This window comes from Pongo abelii, chromosome 4 (genome assembly GCF_028885655.2).
Source record: "Pongo abelii isolate AG06213 chromosome 4, NHGRI_mPonAbe1-v2.0_pri, whole genome shotgun sequence".
Lineage (NCBI taxonomy): Eukaryota > Metazoa > Chordata > Mammalia > Primates > Hominidae > Pongo > Pongo abelii.
In genome coordinates, this window is record NC_071989.2 from 169,050,022 (window position 1) to 169,064,510 (window position 14,489).

Sequence of the window (14,489 nt, forward strand, 5' to 3'; positions counted from 1 at the left end):
GCTTCTGTCCTCATACAGAGAATAGGAGTTATCTCCTGTCACGAAAGAAGGTTTCGGTGTCACTGCTTTAAAGAAAGCTCACTCCTAACTCACCAGGGGCTGCCTCTGGCCCAGGTCTGATGGGGCTGCTGTGCTGAATGTGTGGGCACTGGGGACCCTGATCCTTTGTTCTGACCCGTGTGGGGAACAGGGAGAAGGAAAAGGAGAGGCCATCTTGGGTACCACCCTTGAGGTTCAGAGGGGAGATGCTTCCAGATACAAGAGCTGGTCCTGAGGGCTGATGTTTTCATTGGGGTCAGCACAAATGCTGCTCTGCTGGCTCAGAAGGAAGTGTGCCCAGGAGTCTCCCAGCAATCTCTCTGTGTTCAGACCTGAGTCTTCCTGGCACAGCCAAGGAAGGACGTGGTCTGGCTGTACAACTAGGGCCATAGTTGTACAGTGGCTGAGAGCCACTGAGTCAACCCCAAGGTGACAACCTGGGTCCCCATTACTAGCCACATCCTAGCTGTATGCTTTTAGGGAAGTGTCCTAACTTACTGGGCCTCAGATTCTTCCTCTGATACTTGGGGAAAATACAACTACAGCCTACCTTATAGAATTGTTTTGAGGATTAAATTAGTAAATCTGTGTAAAAAATTCAGAACACTGTGTGACATATAGGCTGGGCACAGTGACTCATGCCTGTAATCCCAGCACTTTGGGAGGCCGAGGCTGGTGGACCGCTTGAGCACACAAGTTAGAGACCAGCCTGGGCAACATGGCAAAACCTTGTCTCTACCAAAAAAAAAAAAAAAAAAAGGCTGGGAGCAGTGGCTCACGCCTGTAATCCCAGAACTTTGGGAGGCCGGGGCGGGCAGATCTCTTGAGGCCAGGAGTTCAAGACCAGCCTGACCAATATGATGAAACCCTGTCTCTACTAAAAATACAAAAATTAGCTAGGTGAGGTGGTGGGCGCCTATAATCTCAGCTACTCAGGAGGCTGCGGCAGGAGAATCGTTTGAACCTGGGAGGCGGAGGTTGCGGTGAGCCGAGACTGCGCCACTGCACACCAGCCTGGGTGACAGAGCGAAACGGTGTCTCGAAAAAAAAAAAAAAATAGCAGGGTCTGGTGGTGTGGATGTGCCTGTGGTCCCAGGTACTGGGACGTTGAGGTGCAGGGAGCCGTGATTATGCTACTGTACTCCAGCCTGAGTGACAGAGTGAGATCTTGCGTCAAAAAGATAAATAAAATAAACACTCAATAAACATTAACGATCCCATCACCACTGAGGCTAGGATTTACCCTCCACCCCCAGGTTCCGATGATAGAAAAGAGAAATGTAGTGAGATTACAAGCGATTTTTATTTTGTTATTTTTATTTTTTCCCATCTTCTGGTTTTCTACAGGGACAAATACTACTCTCCTGCTGATAAAAAACACTTTAAACTCCTCAGAAGGCAAGACCCTGCTGCTGGGAATCTAGAAGTCAGAGCTAGCAGAATAACTGCCAGAGAACGTTCCAGAACGTAGGTCTGCTCCAGTCCAAGAATATCTCGGTATGAACCTGTTTTACAAGTACCTACAAGTCGGGAGGCATCAGACTTTCCTAGAAAAGTCCCAGAAACCTCACTATGTCAGTGACAAAGAGAGACTTTTCCTGTCTAGACACCACAATGCTTGTAATTAAAATTAAGATTTAGGAGGTGGAGGGAGGCAACACTCACTCCTTGAAGACGATCTCAAAAATCCAGGTAAATGCGCCACACATAAAAATAATCTCTAATCTTAGCACCAAGGGATAGAACAGGCCGACATACCTCCTTTGAGTCTGAAACGGATTTCAAAATCAACCAAAGCTGCCCTGCCAGTGCTAGCTATCACAACCGACAATACTGATAGGTAAGTGCCTGGGTGGTGAGGGGTGGGCTGCTGTGATCAGGGGCTCCTGAACACCGCATGTTCAATTAATTCGTGCAGCTTGAAATACAACCCCCACTCCTGGAAAACAAAAATAAAATTAAAATAAAAAAAGCCATGCAGAGCCCAGAAAGTTAGGCCCTGGACAAACAGGTCTGGGTGTTAAACTTGCTAAGGCAAATTGAACAATTTAAGAGCTTCCGGCCCAGCCAGCTGTCTGACAGGCAGTTTACACAAAATCCCTCCCCTGAAACAGCTCTAAGCCTGCCAGTCTGCAGAGATGGGAACAGGAAATGGAAAATCACCATGTCCTCCGTTCACTGTGCTGTGACATTCGAGCCCTGTGCCCAGATTTGCTCAGCATGGCCCTAATGTGACAGACCACCTTTTCCGTGCCGTGTGGCCACCACCCAAATGGCACTGATTAGAGAAGCACCATTGATGTCATGGCAGTGTTTTGGAAGAAAGATAAGCAATAGTCACTTTAATTGCACACATCAAATGTAAGACCTGTTCTGATTCCTGAAATGTTCAAACTTTGAAAGGCTCAAGCATTTCAAATGCTCTCCACGGCAGGGAGGAAATGGAGTTTCCTCCTGATCACTCTTGCATGAGATGTAGGGAGCTATTAAATTATCTCCTGCAAGGGCGCTGCCACATTTCCTTGCAGATTTAGGTTTAATTCTATCAATAAATCTCATGTTTTGTCAGAAATACACCCCTGAAAAAGACCACCTGGAAATATTGCCCCATTTGCAGCTGCTGCCTACAATTAGAGCCGTGGAGGCATCTCAAGCATTCCCAGCTTTGGGGAGAGCTGATGTGTTTAACTTCTCCAGGCTAGGAAGCAGCATATTCATTCATCCTTGTCGACCAGAAAGGATTAAAACTGCTTTCAAGTTTCTGAAATCTCCAATGGGGAGACCCCATCCCGCCCCCGCCTCGTTGTCAAAGTAGTTGCTTTTCAGAAGCAAGAATTGCCAAGTAATCAAAGCAGGGGTGAGTGGGGGATGGAGGATGCAGGGGGAGTGATGCTGGTTTACTGGGAGGAAGACAGGCCTCTCCTAGAATCTCCTGAAGCCCCACTACAGGTACCTGGCAGGCAATAGCTTTTAGTGGTATCTGCCTTAAGACATGAGGCTTAACAGGCACTAAAAGCAATCGGTCCGGAAAGGATTCCTGGTCTGTGCTTCCCGGATAGGGAAAGGCAGAAATGCAGGGCAAAGGCTCTCGTGGCTGGGAGCACAGAAGAGAAGCCCCAAGTGGACACGGGTGAGGGGCCAGGATGGAGAAGAGACACTGCTGTTCTTTTATAGTTTATTGTTTAGGTAGAGAATAAGTCAAATAAATGTTTTTCTGGAAGGCAGCTGTGCTCACCACTATACCACCAATGCTAACGGTTCCAAAGTCTCCCACAAATGAAGTTAAATTTAGGGAAAAACGGATCTCATCAGCTGTTGGTTGAGTTAAAACTTCCGTAAGGCAATTTGGCCCTACTTATCAAAATCTTCAGTGTACCTACCTGTTGACCAAAACAATTCCACCTCTGGGAATTTATCTTACAGACAGACTCATGTAAGTTTGCAAAGATACAGGGCAAAAGCCAGTCACCGTCATATTGTGTACAGCAGTGAAAAAAACAGATGGCAACCTAAACGTCCAAAAATAGAGAAATCATTACATAAATGACAGTGTTTATAAAACAAAGGACTCTGTAGTCAATAAAAAGAGTGAAGTAAATCCACAAGCGCTGATGGAAAAAGAGGTTGCCTAACATACTATGAAGAAAGCACCTTTAGCAGTAACCCAGCTGTGTAAATCTATCTGGTCAGCTCTTGTTATTCATGTCAGTCATGCTCTATAAAACCATTGTGCACACTGAATTAGTGAATAATGAACCAGTGCTCCTAGGGGAAGGTACAAGGTTAGGTTCCTGCGAGACTCTGATCACAACATTTCATCAACTGATCAGCCTATAACTTTGTGTTGTGTAGTTGTTTAATACATTAATTCATTAATATTGAACTCATAGCCAACAGCATTGTAACTTCTTCCTGAACACAGCTTCTCTCACAGAGGCTTTTTTCTACAAGGCACATCACAGCCTTCTTGACCTTGGGAGCTCCAGACAGCACTTCAGCTCTATTCTTGGAGACTTGCCGACACCAAAATCACCAACAAAAAGCACAAAAATATGAAAAATGTGGCACTAAGTCCACTAAAAACACATTTGTTTACAGTGTGAGAGGTGAAAGAAGAAGGCAGAGTGCTTCTTACTGGGTCTCGGCTTGGAATATGGGTATGGGTCAATCCATATGGGACATACGGCTCTATGCGTGTTTGCCAAGCACCACGAAAGTGCCGCCACTTTTTTTTTTTTTTTTTTTGAGACAGAGTCTCACTCTGTCATCCAAGCTGTGGTACAGTGGCGTGATCTTGGCTCACTGCAACCTCTGCCTCCCAGGTTCAAGCAATTCTCCTCCCTCAGCCTCCCGAGTAGCTGGGACTACAGGTGCCCACCACCACATCTGGCTAATTTTTTTGTATTTTTAGTAGAGAAGGGGTTTCCTCATGTTGGCCAGGCTGGTCTCGAACTTCTGACCTCAGGTGATCCACTGCGCCCGGCCTACTAAACAGTTTTAGCAAGTAGGCAAATTCCCAAGAACAGAATCCATTAATAATGAGAATCAACTGTGTTTGTATATCCATGGAACAATTCCGGAAAAATACACCAGATCAAATTCAGAAGAAACTGTTCCCAGGGGTTACCTGGGATGGGGAAAAGAATTTTTATTTTATTCTTTGAATCTCACTTTACAAGTGAGTATAATAATTGTAATTTTAAAAGTCTATAGTAAGGGCCAGGTGTGGTGGCTCACGTTGTAATCCCAGCACTTTGGGAGGCCGAGGCGGGCAGATCATTTGAGGTCGAGTGTTTGAGACTAGCCTGGCCAACATGGTGAAATCCCGTTTCTACTAAAAATAAAAAAATGAGCTGGATGTGGTGGTGTGTGCCTGTAATCCCAGCTACTCGGGAGGCTGAAGCACGAGAATCACCTGAACCCAGGAGGCGGAGGTTGCAATGAGCCAAGATCACGCCACTGCACTCCAGCCTAGGTGACAGAGTGAGACCTTGTCTCAAAAAAAACAATCTGTAGTAAGGAGATGGGCCTTTTCACAGGTAAGCTCAGCACAGCATGACTGACTCACAGAGCTAAGGGACCCTGCTCTGCAGGAGGACCAGAGCCAGAGAGGGGGGCTTTCCCACCCCCCTAAAAGAAAGGCCATGCGACCACCTCCTGCCAGACATTTCTCTCTCCTAGGGAGGAGGACAGGGGCCAGCACGAAGGTCAGCACAGGATGTGGCCCCACCTACAGAAACCAGAAGTCAGAACTTTACTGTAAGAGTCAGATCTATCAGCCTCACCTCCACTGCTTTTCACAGACACCAGGCAGTGGGCCAGGGGCAGGAGGGGCTCAGAGGACAGAGGAAAACCACTCACCAGTGAGAAACCTTGTTTTCTCAGGGACAGGCTCAGGCTCAGGGTCCGGAAGTGACAGTGAAAGAAAGGAGAAAAAGTACGATGGAATTGCAATTAGATGGGGAAGAAAAAGGAAGAATGGAAAAGGAAGGAAGAGAGGGAATTTGGCAGTTTTGTTCACTGGGTAGTGTGTAGGGGTGTAATCTATGATTCATTTTCCCCCCATAAATGAAAATAAGTTTATTTTCCCAGTTATGAAAACACATCTAGGTTTGGAAGGATTTGTGTTTTTTTTTTTTGAGACAGAGTCTTGTGCTGTGGTCTAGGCTTGAGTGCAGTGGTGCAATCTTGGCTCATTGCAACCTCCGCCTCCCAGTTCAAGCAATTCTTCCACCTCAGCCTCCTGAGTAGGTGGGATTACGGGTGCATGCCGCCACACCTGGCTAATTTTTGGAATTTTTAGTAGAGAGGGGGTTTCACCATGTTGGCCAGGCTGCTCTTGAACTTCTGATCTCAAGTGATCCGCCTGTCTTGGCCTCCTAAAGTGCTGGGATTACAGGCGTGAGCCACCGCGCCAGGCCGAGGTCTGGAAGGATTCACACAAAACTGTGGGAGTGGGACTGTGAGCAAAGGGGAGAAACTTATTTTTCGCAATAGGTACTTCTGTACCTTTCAGTTTTTTTGTGTTTGTTTGTTTTGAGATAGGATCTGGCTCTGTTGCCCAGGCTGGAGAGCAGTGTCAAGATCTCAGCTCACTTCAACCTCCACCTCCTGGGCTCAAGAGTTCCACCCACCTCAGCCTCCCAAGAAGCTGGGACTACAAGCATGTGCCACCACACCTGGCTAAGTTCTTCCAGGTTTTTAAAAGTAAAAACGTATCTCACACTTCTTGTACAAAATAATAAGGTCTTACAGTTAAGGGCTAGCTACCCTAGCAAAAGGTCACCTCTTGCCCTCCTGGCTTTCTCCCCAACCCTCCCTCCCTCCTCAGGTTGGTCCATGCCCTGGGGCCAAAGCCTCAACACTGCAGTCATCTCCAGGCAGCAACCACTAAGCAAAAGCAAAACTCCAAGATGTCTCAAAAAGTCCAACATAAAATTACCACATGACCCATAATCCAACCCATAGGCATATACCCAAAAGAATTAGAAACCAGTGTTCAAATATAACTGGTACCCAAATATTCATTGCAGCGCTGTTCACAATAGCCAAAAGGTGAAAGCAACCTAAACATCCATCAACACATGACCGGATAAACACACTGTGGGATATACAATGGAATATCATTCAGTCATAAAAGGAAATGAAGGCCGGGCGAGGTGGCTCACACCTGTAATCCCAGCACTTTGTGGGGCCAAGGCGGGTGAATAACCTGAGGTCAGGAGTTCGAGACTAACCTGGCCAACATGGTGAAACCCTGTCTCTACTAAGGATACAAAATTAGCCGGGCGTAGTGGGACACACCTGTAGTCTCAGCTACGCGGGGCAGTGTGGGTTGGGGGGCGGCGCTGAAGCAGGAGAACTGCTTGAACCTGGGAGGTGGAAGTTGCAATGAGCTGAGATCGTGCCATTGCACTCCAGCCTGGGCGATAAGAGCGAAACTCCGTCTCAAAAAAAAAAAAAAGAAATGAAGTACTGATATGTGTTGCAACATGGATGATCCTTCAAAATTCTGTATGAAAAGAACAATGTTAGACACAAAAGGTCACATATTGTATAATCCCCTTTATATAAAATAGCCAGAATAGACGAATCCATAGAGACGGAAAGCAGATTAGTGGCTGCCAGAGCTGGGGGGTAGGAAGAAACAGCAAGTGACTACTGAATGGGTACAAAGGTTCCTTTTAAGGTGATAAAAATGTTCTGGAAGTAGAGACAGCGTGAAGGTGCTAAACACCACTCAACTGTACACTTTAAAATGGTTAAAATCCTGAATTTTATGTTGTGGCATGAATTTTATCTCTCTCTTTCTCTCTTTTTTTTTCTTTTTTGAGACAGGGTCTTGTTCTGTTACCCAGGCTGGAGTGCAGTGGCATGATCTCAGCTCACTGCAACCTCTGCTTCCCAGGCTCAAGCAATTTCTCCAGCCTCAGCCTCCCATGTAGCTGGGACTACAGGCACGAGCCACCAACACCCAGCTAATTTTTGTGGGCTTTTCTTTTTAGTAGAGACAGGGTTTCTCCATGTTGGCCAGGCTGGTCTTGAGCTGCTGGCCTCAAGGGATCTGCCTGCCTCAGCCTCCCAAAGTGCTGGGATTACAGGTGTGAGCCACCATGCCTGGTTGTATTTTTCTTTGCAAAAACAAACAAACAACAACAACAAAAAAACCTACACACACAACCCCACACTACAAGTTGGGCAAGTTTCGTGGCCTCTCTGAACCTATAAAAGGGGCGGGTGACAGCACAACCGCATAGGCTGGTCGTGAGGATCCGTGTGATGTGTGTAAAGTGCCTGGCATGGGGTCCAGCGTGTATAAAGAGAACAGTAAGGAAGGAAGCCACAGCCGCTGTGATGCCGATGATTCAGGGGCACTGCCAAAGCCAACTCACCTGGAAGTCGTGGGATTTCCATGTTGTCAAATTATCCTTTTAATTAAACAACAGGAACAACAAAAAGACATTGCAGGAGGGGTGCTGTATAAGATGAAAGATTAAAGAAGAGGGAGGCTCAACTTCATTTACTGTTTAGTGATCTCTATACTATATTTATAGTACAGTTCTATCCTGTGTTAAGGTAGGAGATGCAAACAATGAACTCTGAGGGAGAGAGGGTGTCTTTGCCACGTGTCCACTGTGGAATGACGAAATGCTCTCGCTTCTTCTGCCTCCTCCTGTGGCCCGCAGACATGGGTCCCTGGCTGAGCCCTGTTTGATCGGGCAGAAGGGGCTGTAGGTAGGTGAGAAAATCCTATCTCTGCTTCCTGTCTATCTGTTTTTTTTTTTTTTTTTTGAGATAGAGTTTTGCTCCTGTTGCCCAGCCTGCCTGGAGTGCAATGGCGCCATCTTGGCTCACTGCAACCTCCCCCTCCCGGGTTCAAGCAATTCTCCTGCCTCAGCCTCCTGAGTAGCTGGGATTACAGGCGCCCATCACGCCTGGCTAATTGTTTTTTTTTCTGAGATGGGGTTTCATTCTTGTTGCCCAGGCTGGAATGCAATGGCATGATCTCGGCTCACCACAACCTCTGCCTCCCGGGTTCAAGCGATTCTCCCGCCTCAGCTTCCTGAGTAGCTGGGATTACAGGCATGCGCCACCATGCCCAGCTAATTTTGTGTTTTTATAGAGATGGGGTTTCTCCATGTTGGTCAGGCTGGTCTCAAACTTCTGACCTCAGATTATCTGACTGGCCTGGCTAATTTTTTTGTATTTTTAGGAGAGACAAGATTTCATCATGTTGGCTGGGCTGATCTCGAACTCCTGACCTCAGGTGATCCACCTGCCTCTGCCTCCCAAGGTGTTGGGATTATAGGTGTGAGCCACCGCGCCCGGCCTTCCTGTCTATCTGGAAGCAGATTTAAAAACCTGAGATTGACAGGTGGGGGGGCAAGAACCCCAGCTCTTCTTATCTCAGAATAATTTGGTACAAAATTAGCAGATCTCCAAACTTCCCGAGGCAAGGGGATCCCCCTTGTGGCCCACAATGGCCTGGGGAGAGGGGAGGAGGGAAGAATAGGATTTCAGGCTGTCATGGAAACTTTTCTTCCCTCTGGTCTCTGCAGCATATGGCAGGTGTCCTGAAAAATCCGTTCCTGCTGCCCGAGGCTGTGCTGCCCTCAGACACGTGGGTGGGGGCGTCTGCCTCTCCGTCTGAAACGCTCCCTCTCTCCGCCAAGGCGGCAGCAGCACAAAGGAGTCTCCAGTGTCTGCCTCACATCCCAGCTCCCCAGACAGACACTCGGGGAGAGCTTCCATAGCCCCATGGAAATATAAGTCCCCTGCCCCCAGCAGGCCTCAATGCAGCCCATAGATCACAGACAGCAGCAGGCCAAAGGCCGCAGCGCAAATTTCTCCTGTGTTGCTTGAAATACGATGCCCAGTGTGCCCTCCACAGCCGGAGATGTTTCACAAGCCCCGCAGATGAAAGGGGGCTGCACGTTGATTTGGGGTGCTGAGACAGGCTGGACACCCAGCAAGACTGGCTCCCATGTGTAACAAGGGAATCCAGTTGGCCGAAGGTAGAGAAAAATCACCAAATGTGGGGCTATGAGCCTAAAGCAGCCAATGGGATCATGAACAACAGCAGGTAAAAGGTGCCAGCGTGGAAAACGAGACAGAATTCTGAAAACTCTAAATCTGTGCTTCTGGAACTGGGTGATCGTGCCCATGGGGTTTATGGAAGCCTGCCAAAAGCAGACAAAGTTACAGAAGAAAGTGAGTGCCATAGTCCTGCAGCACCAAGCAGGATGAAGGATGGTGGGGCAGGGAGGGGAAATGAATAATGAAATAGGACAGAAACATATCTCAGAGGAGAATGTAAAATCTGACTGTCAAGGATAAAATACCAGATGTCAAAGAAATGTCCTAATTGTACCTGGCCACTTTGAGCCTGAGGCCTCTGGGGCATTCCATTCCTCTGCATTAGGGCAACCTATAGAAGTGTAGAGGCCTGGCTCTCAAGGAACCATTAGCTCCATTAGTTTCATTGATTACACAAATTATTTTTGAGGTCTTACTATGTGCCAAGCTCCTTTCCATCCCTGAAACTTGCTATCCATGGGGGGTGGTGGTTGTTAATTCAAAGCACATGACGCTGAGGGTCTGCATACTTGGGAGACCTCACCTGCTGAGGGCAGTGGGGGAAGGTTTTCACAGGGATGTAGAGCCTGGGTGATGTCTACCCAGAACCAGATGGGCAGTGGGAGGCAGCGAGAAGCAATCCAGGTAGAGGGAACAGCATGTGCAAAGCTCTATGACAAGAGACGGCTTGGCCAGTGTGGCTGGAACCCAGGAAGTGATGAGGAGAAAGGCACAGGGCAAAGAGGCAGGAACTCAAGTGTTGGTCTTTATCCTAAGACTGCCAGTAAACCATGGGGTGATGTTAAGTGGAAGGGTGGCATGGCAGAACTGTGTTTTAAGGAGATCATCCGAGTAGCAGCAAATTAACACAGTAATCTCTACCAAGGCGGACAGACAGATGGCCAAAGCTATGCTGTGTTTTTAGTGAGGCCTGTTTGGAAGGTGCAAACCCCAAGAGGGCTGTGCCCAGGCCTGGTGACCACACAATGGGTCCTGCTTAGGTCCAAATCAAGCAGTCACATTTCAAAACACCTTATGAACAGTGGTTGCTAGGGTTCCCCTCACAGCACATTCAGATCCCCCATACCAGGAAGCAGGAGACAGGAGGTTGAGGGCACAGGTTCTGGCACCATGCAGTTCTGGGCTCAAATCTTGTCCCCCATATACTACCCGGGCAGCCCAAAACTGGCTTCGTCACCTCTCTGTGCCTCTGTAAAGTGGGGTATACTAAGAGTATCTGTTTCCTAGGGCCACTGTGTGGATTAATTGAGACAAGCTGCTAACATCCTTATCACTTGGTCTGGTACATTAAAGATGCTAAAAAATGTTGCATCTAAAAATGTTGATGCTAAAAAACGCTCAGTGAAGGATGAACATATAAGACGTGCAAAGGTCGTCAAAATGTAAAGTGATTTGGAAGCAGCCAGGCGCACTGAGGGGGAGGAGACCGCACAAGCGCGGAGGAAGATGTAGGTTATTGCTTACTTGCAAGCAGGAGGCAGGAGATGGCCACGGTGTAGAGCTGCTTGGAGGTGGTGACGTTGTAGCGATCCATGAAGTGGTCCAGCAGGTAGACGGCCAGGTGCCGGGCTGCAGGGCAGAGCTGGCAGTGGCTGCTCAGCAGGGTCAGGATGTCCACGAAGAACCGGCGGCTCTTCAGGAGTGGGGAGTGGGCTCGGAAGGTGGGCAGCTTCAGTTCCTGGAGGACAGGCGGGGCGGAGGGGTGACGGTCAGGGCTGCCTCCTGAGAGTCTCAGCTGTCCCAGGAAATGGGACCTCAGGGCCTGAATGGGAGGCAACGATTCCCTCCATACCCTTCTTAGTTTTCCTGCAAGTCCCAGGATGGCAGCCCCTCCTGGGCTATCTCCCATCTGCTTTCACTAAGCACAGGCTCATAAAGTATCAGGGACCTAGAGGATGACAGAGGAAGCCAGTCATTCCTTCCCATGGGAAAGGTTTGCTATTTGAGATACACAAGGCCATAAAGGAATAAAGGCCTTAGGGTCAGAGGTCTAAGTCCAAATTCTTTTTTATTCCCTAGGGTCTGGTCTGAAGTAACACATCCAAATTCTGGTTCCACTACTCAGCCAAGTTGTGTGACCCTGGTCACCTGCCATCACCTTTGTTTCCTCCTCGAGAGCTGAGAACTAAATTTATAATGTATGCAAAATGCCTAGCACACCTGTGACCTCTCAGGATCCACATCTAATTCTTTCTGAGGGTAGGATTACGAGAGACAGGTTTTTGAAAAAAATCAACCTAAAAAAGTTGTTGAAATAATAGTACAAGGAACTCCCAAATACCCTTCACCTCAATTCCCTAATTTTTGACATTTGCGTTCTTTCTCTCTACATGCATATACATTTTTTTTCTAACAGTAAGTTCAGATATCATGATACTTCCCACGCCCCTGGGAGGTGATTAGATGACTTTTACTTCTACTTTGCAATATATATACTGCCACATTACCTTATTTTATTTGTCTAACTCAAGAAAAACCAATAAAAGATATCAAACCGACAAAGATTTTTACAACATAAAAATGTTCTTATATGCAGTATCTCTCATATTTACCGTTTAATCAAAGTAGATTAGACACTATTTGTTTGTTTGTTTGTTTAAGAGAAGAGTCTCCCCCTCTTACCCACGCTGGAGTGCAGTGGTGCAGTCACAGCTCACAGAAGCCTTGAACTTCTGGGCTCAAGCAATCCTCCCGCCTTGGCCTCCCAAGTAGCTAGGACTACAGGCATGCACCACTGCACCCAGCTAATTGTTTTGTATTTTTTGTAGAGACAGGGGTCTCATTGTGTTGCCTGGGATGGTCTCAAACTCCTGACCTCAAGAGATCCCTCCCACCTTGGCCTCTTAAAGCGCTGGGATTACAGGACTGAGCCATCAAGCCCAGCCTAGACACTACTTGTTTACGAAATGTCTTTGCAACATTTTGCCAAAGAAGGAAACTAAAAAGAAGTAAAATTGAAGGAAAACAGGAAATAAGTTGGCAGAAAAGGAATGTGAAAGCTCACTTATGGCAGGCTCACAACAGGATGAGATTGAAACAAATTGGTGCCCCTCTTCTACAGAATACCTCTCTCTCAACCCTGGGGCTTACTTAACTAGCAGCAGATCCAGGACTAGAAAGGGATATCTGCTCATTCATTCATTCATTCATTCAAAGAGCTATTCATTCATTCATTTTACTCAGTAAGTATCAAGAACCTTCTCTACATTGGGCGTTATTCTAGGCACTGGGGATGCAATCTGGAATAAGATAGACACAGACATAAACGTAAGACTGACAACTATAAAACTCTTAGAAGAAAACAGGGAAATCTTTATGGCCTTAGATTAGGCAATGGTTTCTTAGATATGACACTAAAACAAGAAGCATCAAGGGAAAAATACATAAGTTGAATTTCAAAACTTAAAACGTTTATGCTTCCAAAGATACCATCCAGAAAGAAAAAAGACAACCTACAAAATGGAGGAAAATATTTGAAAATCACGTTAATAAAAGACTGTATCCAGAACATATAAAGAACTCTTACAGCTCAACAATAAAAAGGCAAACAACCCAATTTAAAAATGGGCAATGAACTGACCAGACAGTTCTCCAAAGAAAGTATAAAAATGACCAACAAACACATGAAAAGGTGCCACATTACTAATCATTAGGGAAATGCAAATTAAAACCTTGATAGGATACCACCTCACACTCATTAGAATGGTTGCTGTAAAAAAAATCAATACAAAACTGAAAATATATATACAAGTGCTGGATAGGGGCAAATTGGAACCCTCATATACTGCTGGTGGGTAAGTAAAATGGTGCAGCCACTGTGGGAAACAGTCTGGAAACTCCTTAAAATGTTAAACGTAGGGTTCTCACGTGACCCAGCCATTCTAGTCCTTGGAATATATATACATATACACCTAAGAGAAATGAAAACATATGGCCACACAAAAACTTGTATATGAATACTCACAGCAGCATCATTCATAACAGTTCCCAAGTAGAAACAACTCAAACACTTATCAACTGATGAATGGATAAACAAAAGGTAATGTATCCATACAACAGAATATTACACGTTACAGCAGGGGTGAATCTTGAAAACATTACGTTAAGTGAAAAAAGCCAGTCGTAAATGGCCACATATTATATAATTCCATTTATATGAAATGTCCAGAATAGGCAAATCCATACAAACAGAAAGTAGATTAGTGGCTGCCAGAGGTTAGGGGTAACAGTTAATGGGAAATAACTGCTAATGGGTATGGGGTTTCTTTTTGGAGTTATAGAGCTGTTCTGTCATTAGATAGTGGTGATGATTGTATAGCTCTGTGAATACGCAAACAACTAAACTGCACATTTTAATTTTTTTATTTTTAATTTTGTGGGTACATAGTAGGTATATAGATTTGTGGGGTACAGGAGACGTTTTGATACAGGCATGCAATGTGAAATAATCACATCATGGAGAATGGGATATCCATCCCTGAAAGCATTTATCCTTTGTGTTACAAACAATCTAATCACACTTAGTTATTTTGAAATGTACAATTATTGATTATAGTCACCCTGTTGTGCAATAAAATAGTATGTCTTATTCATTCTTTCTATTTTTTTTGTACACATTAACCATCCCCACCTCCCCCACAACCGCCACTACCCTTTCCAGCCTTTGGTAACCATCCTTCTACTCTCTATGTCCATGAGTTCAATTGTTTTAATTTTTAGATTCCACAAATAAGTGAGAACATGTGAAATTTGTCTTTCTGGGCCTGGCTTATTTCACTTAATATAATGATCTCCAGTTCCATCCATGTTGCAAATGACAGGATCTCACTCTCTTTTATGGCTGAATAGTACTC

The 14,489-nt window shown here is 46.0% G+C and overlaps 1 protein-coding gene across 5 annotated transcripts in view; it reads right to left on the minus strand.

Annotated features, from left to right (window-relative positions):
* Positions 1-14,489, minus strand: part of CCNJL (cyclin J like) — a 61,244-nt gene that overhangs the window by 17,752 nt on the left and 29,003 nt on the right. For 4 of the 5 annotated variants that reach the window (XM_024247569.3, XM_054556171.2, XM_024247568.3 and 1 more), the window contains one exon: positions 11,101-11,314. In XM_024247569.3, the coding sequence (XP_024103337.2) occupies positions 11,101-11,314 (214 nt within the window). Of the gene's footprint in view, positions 1-11,100; positions 11,315-11,428; positions 11,525-14,489 lie in introns of all 5 variants that reach the window. The other variant, XM_054556170.2, reaches the window with a different exon arrangement.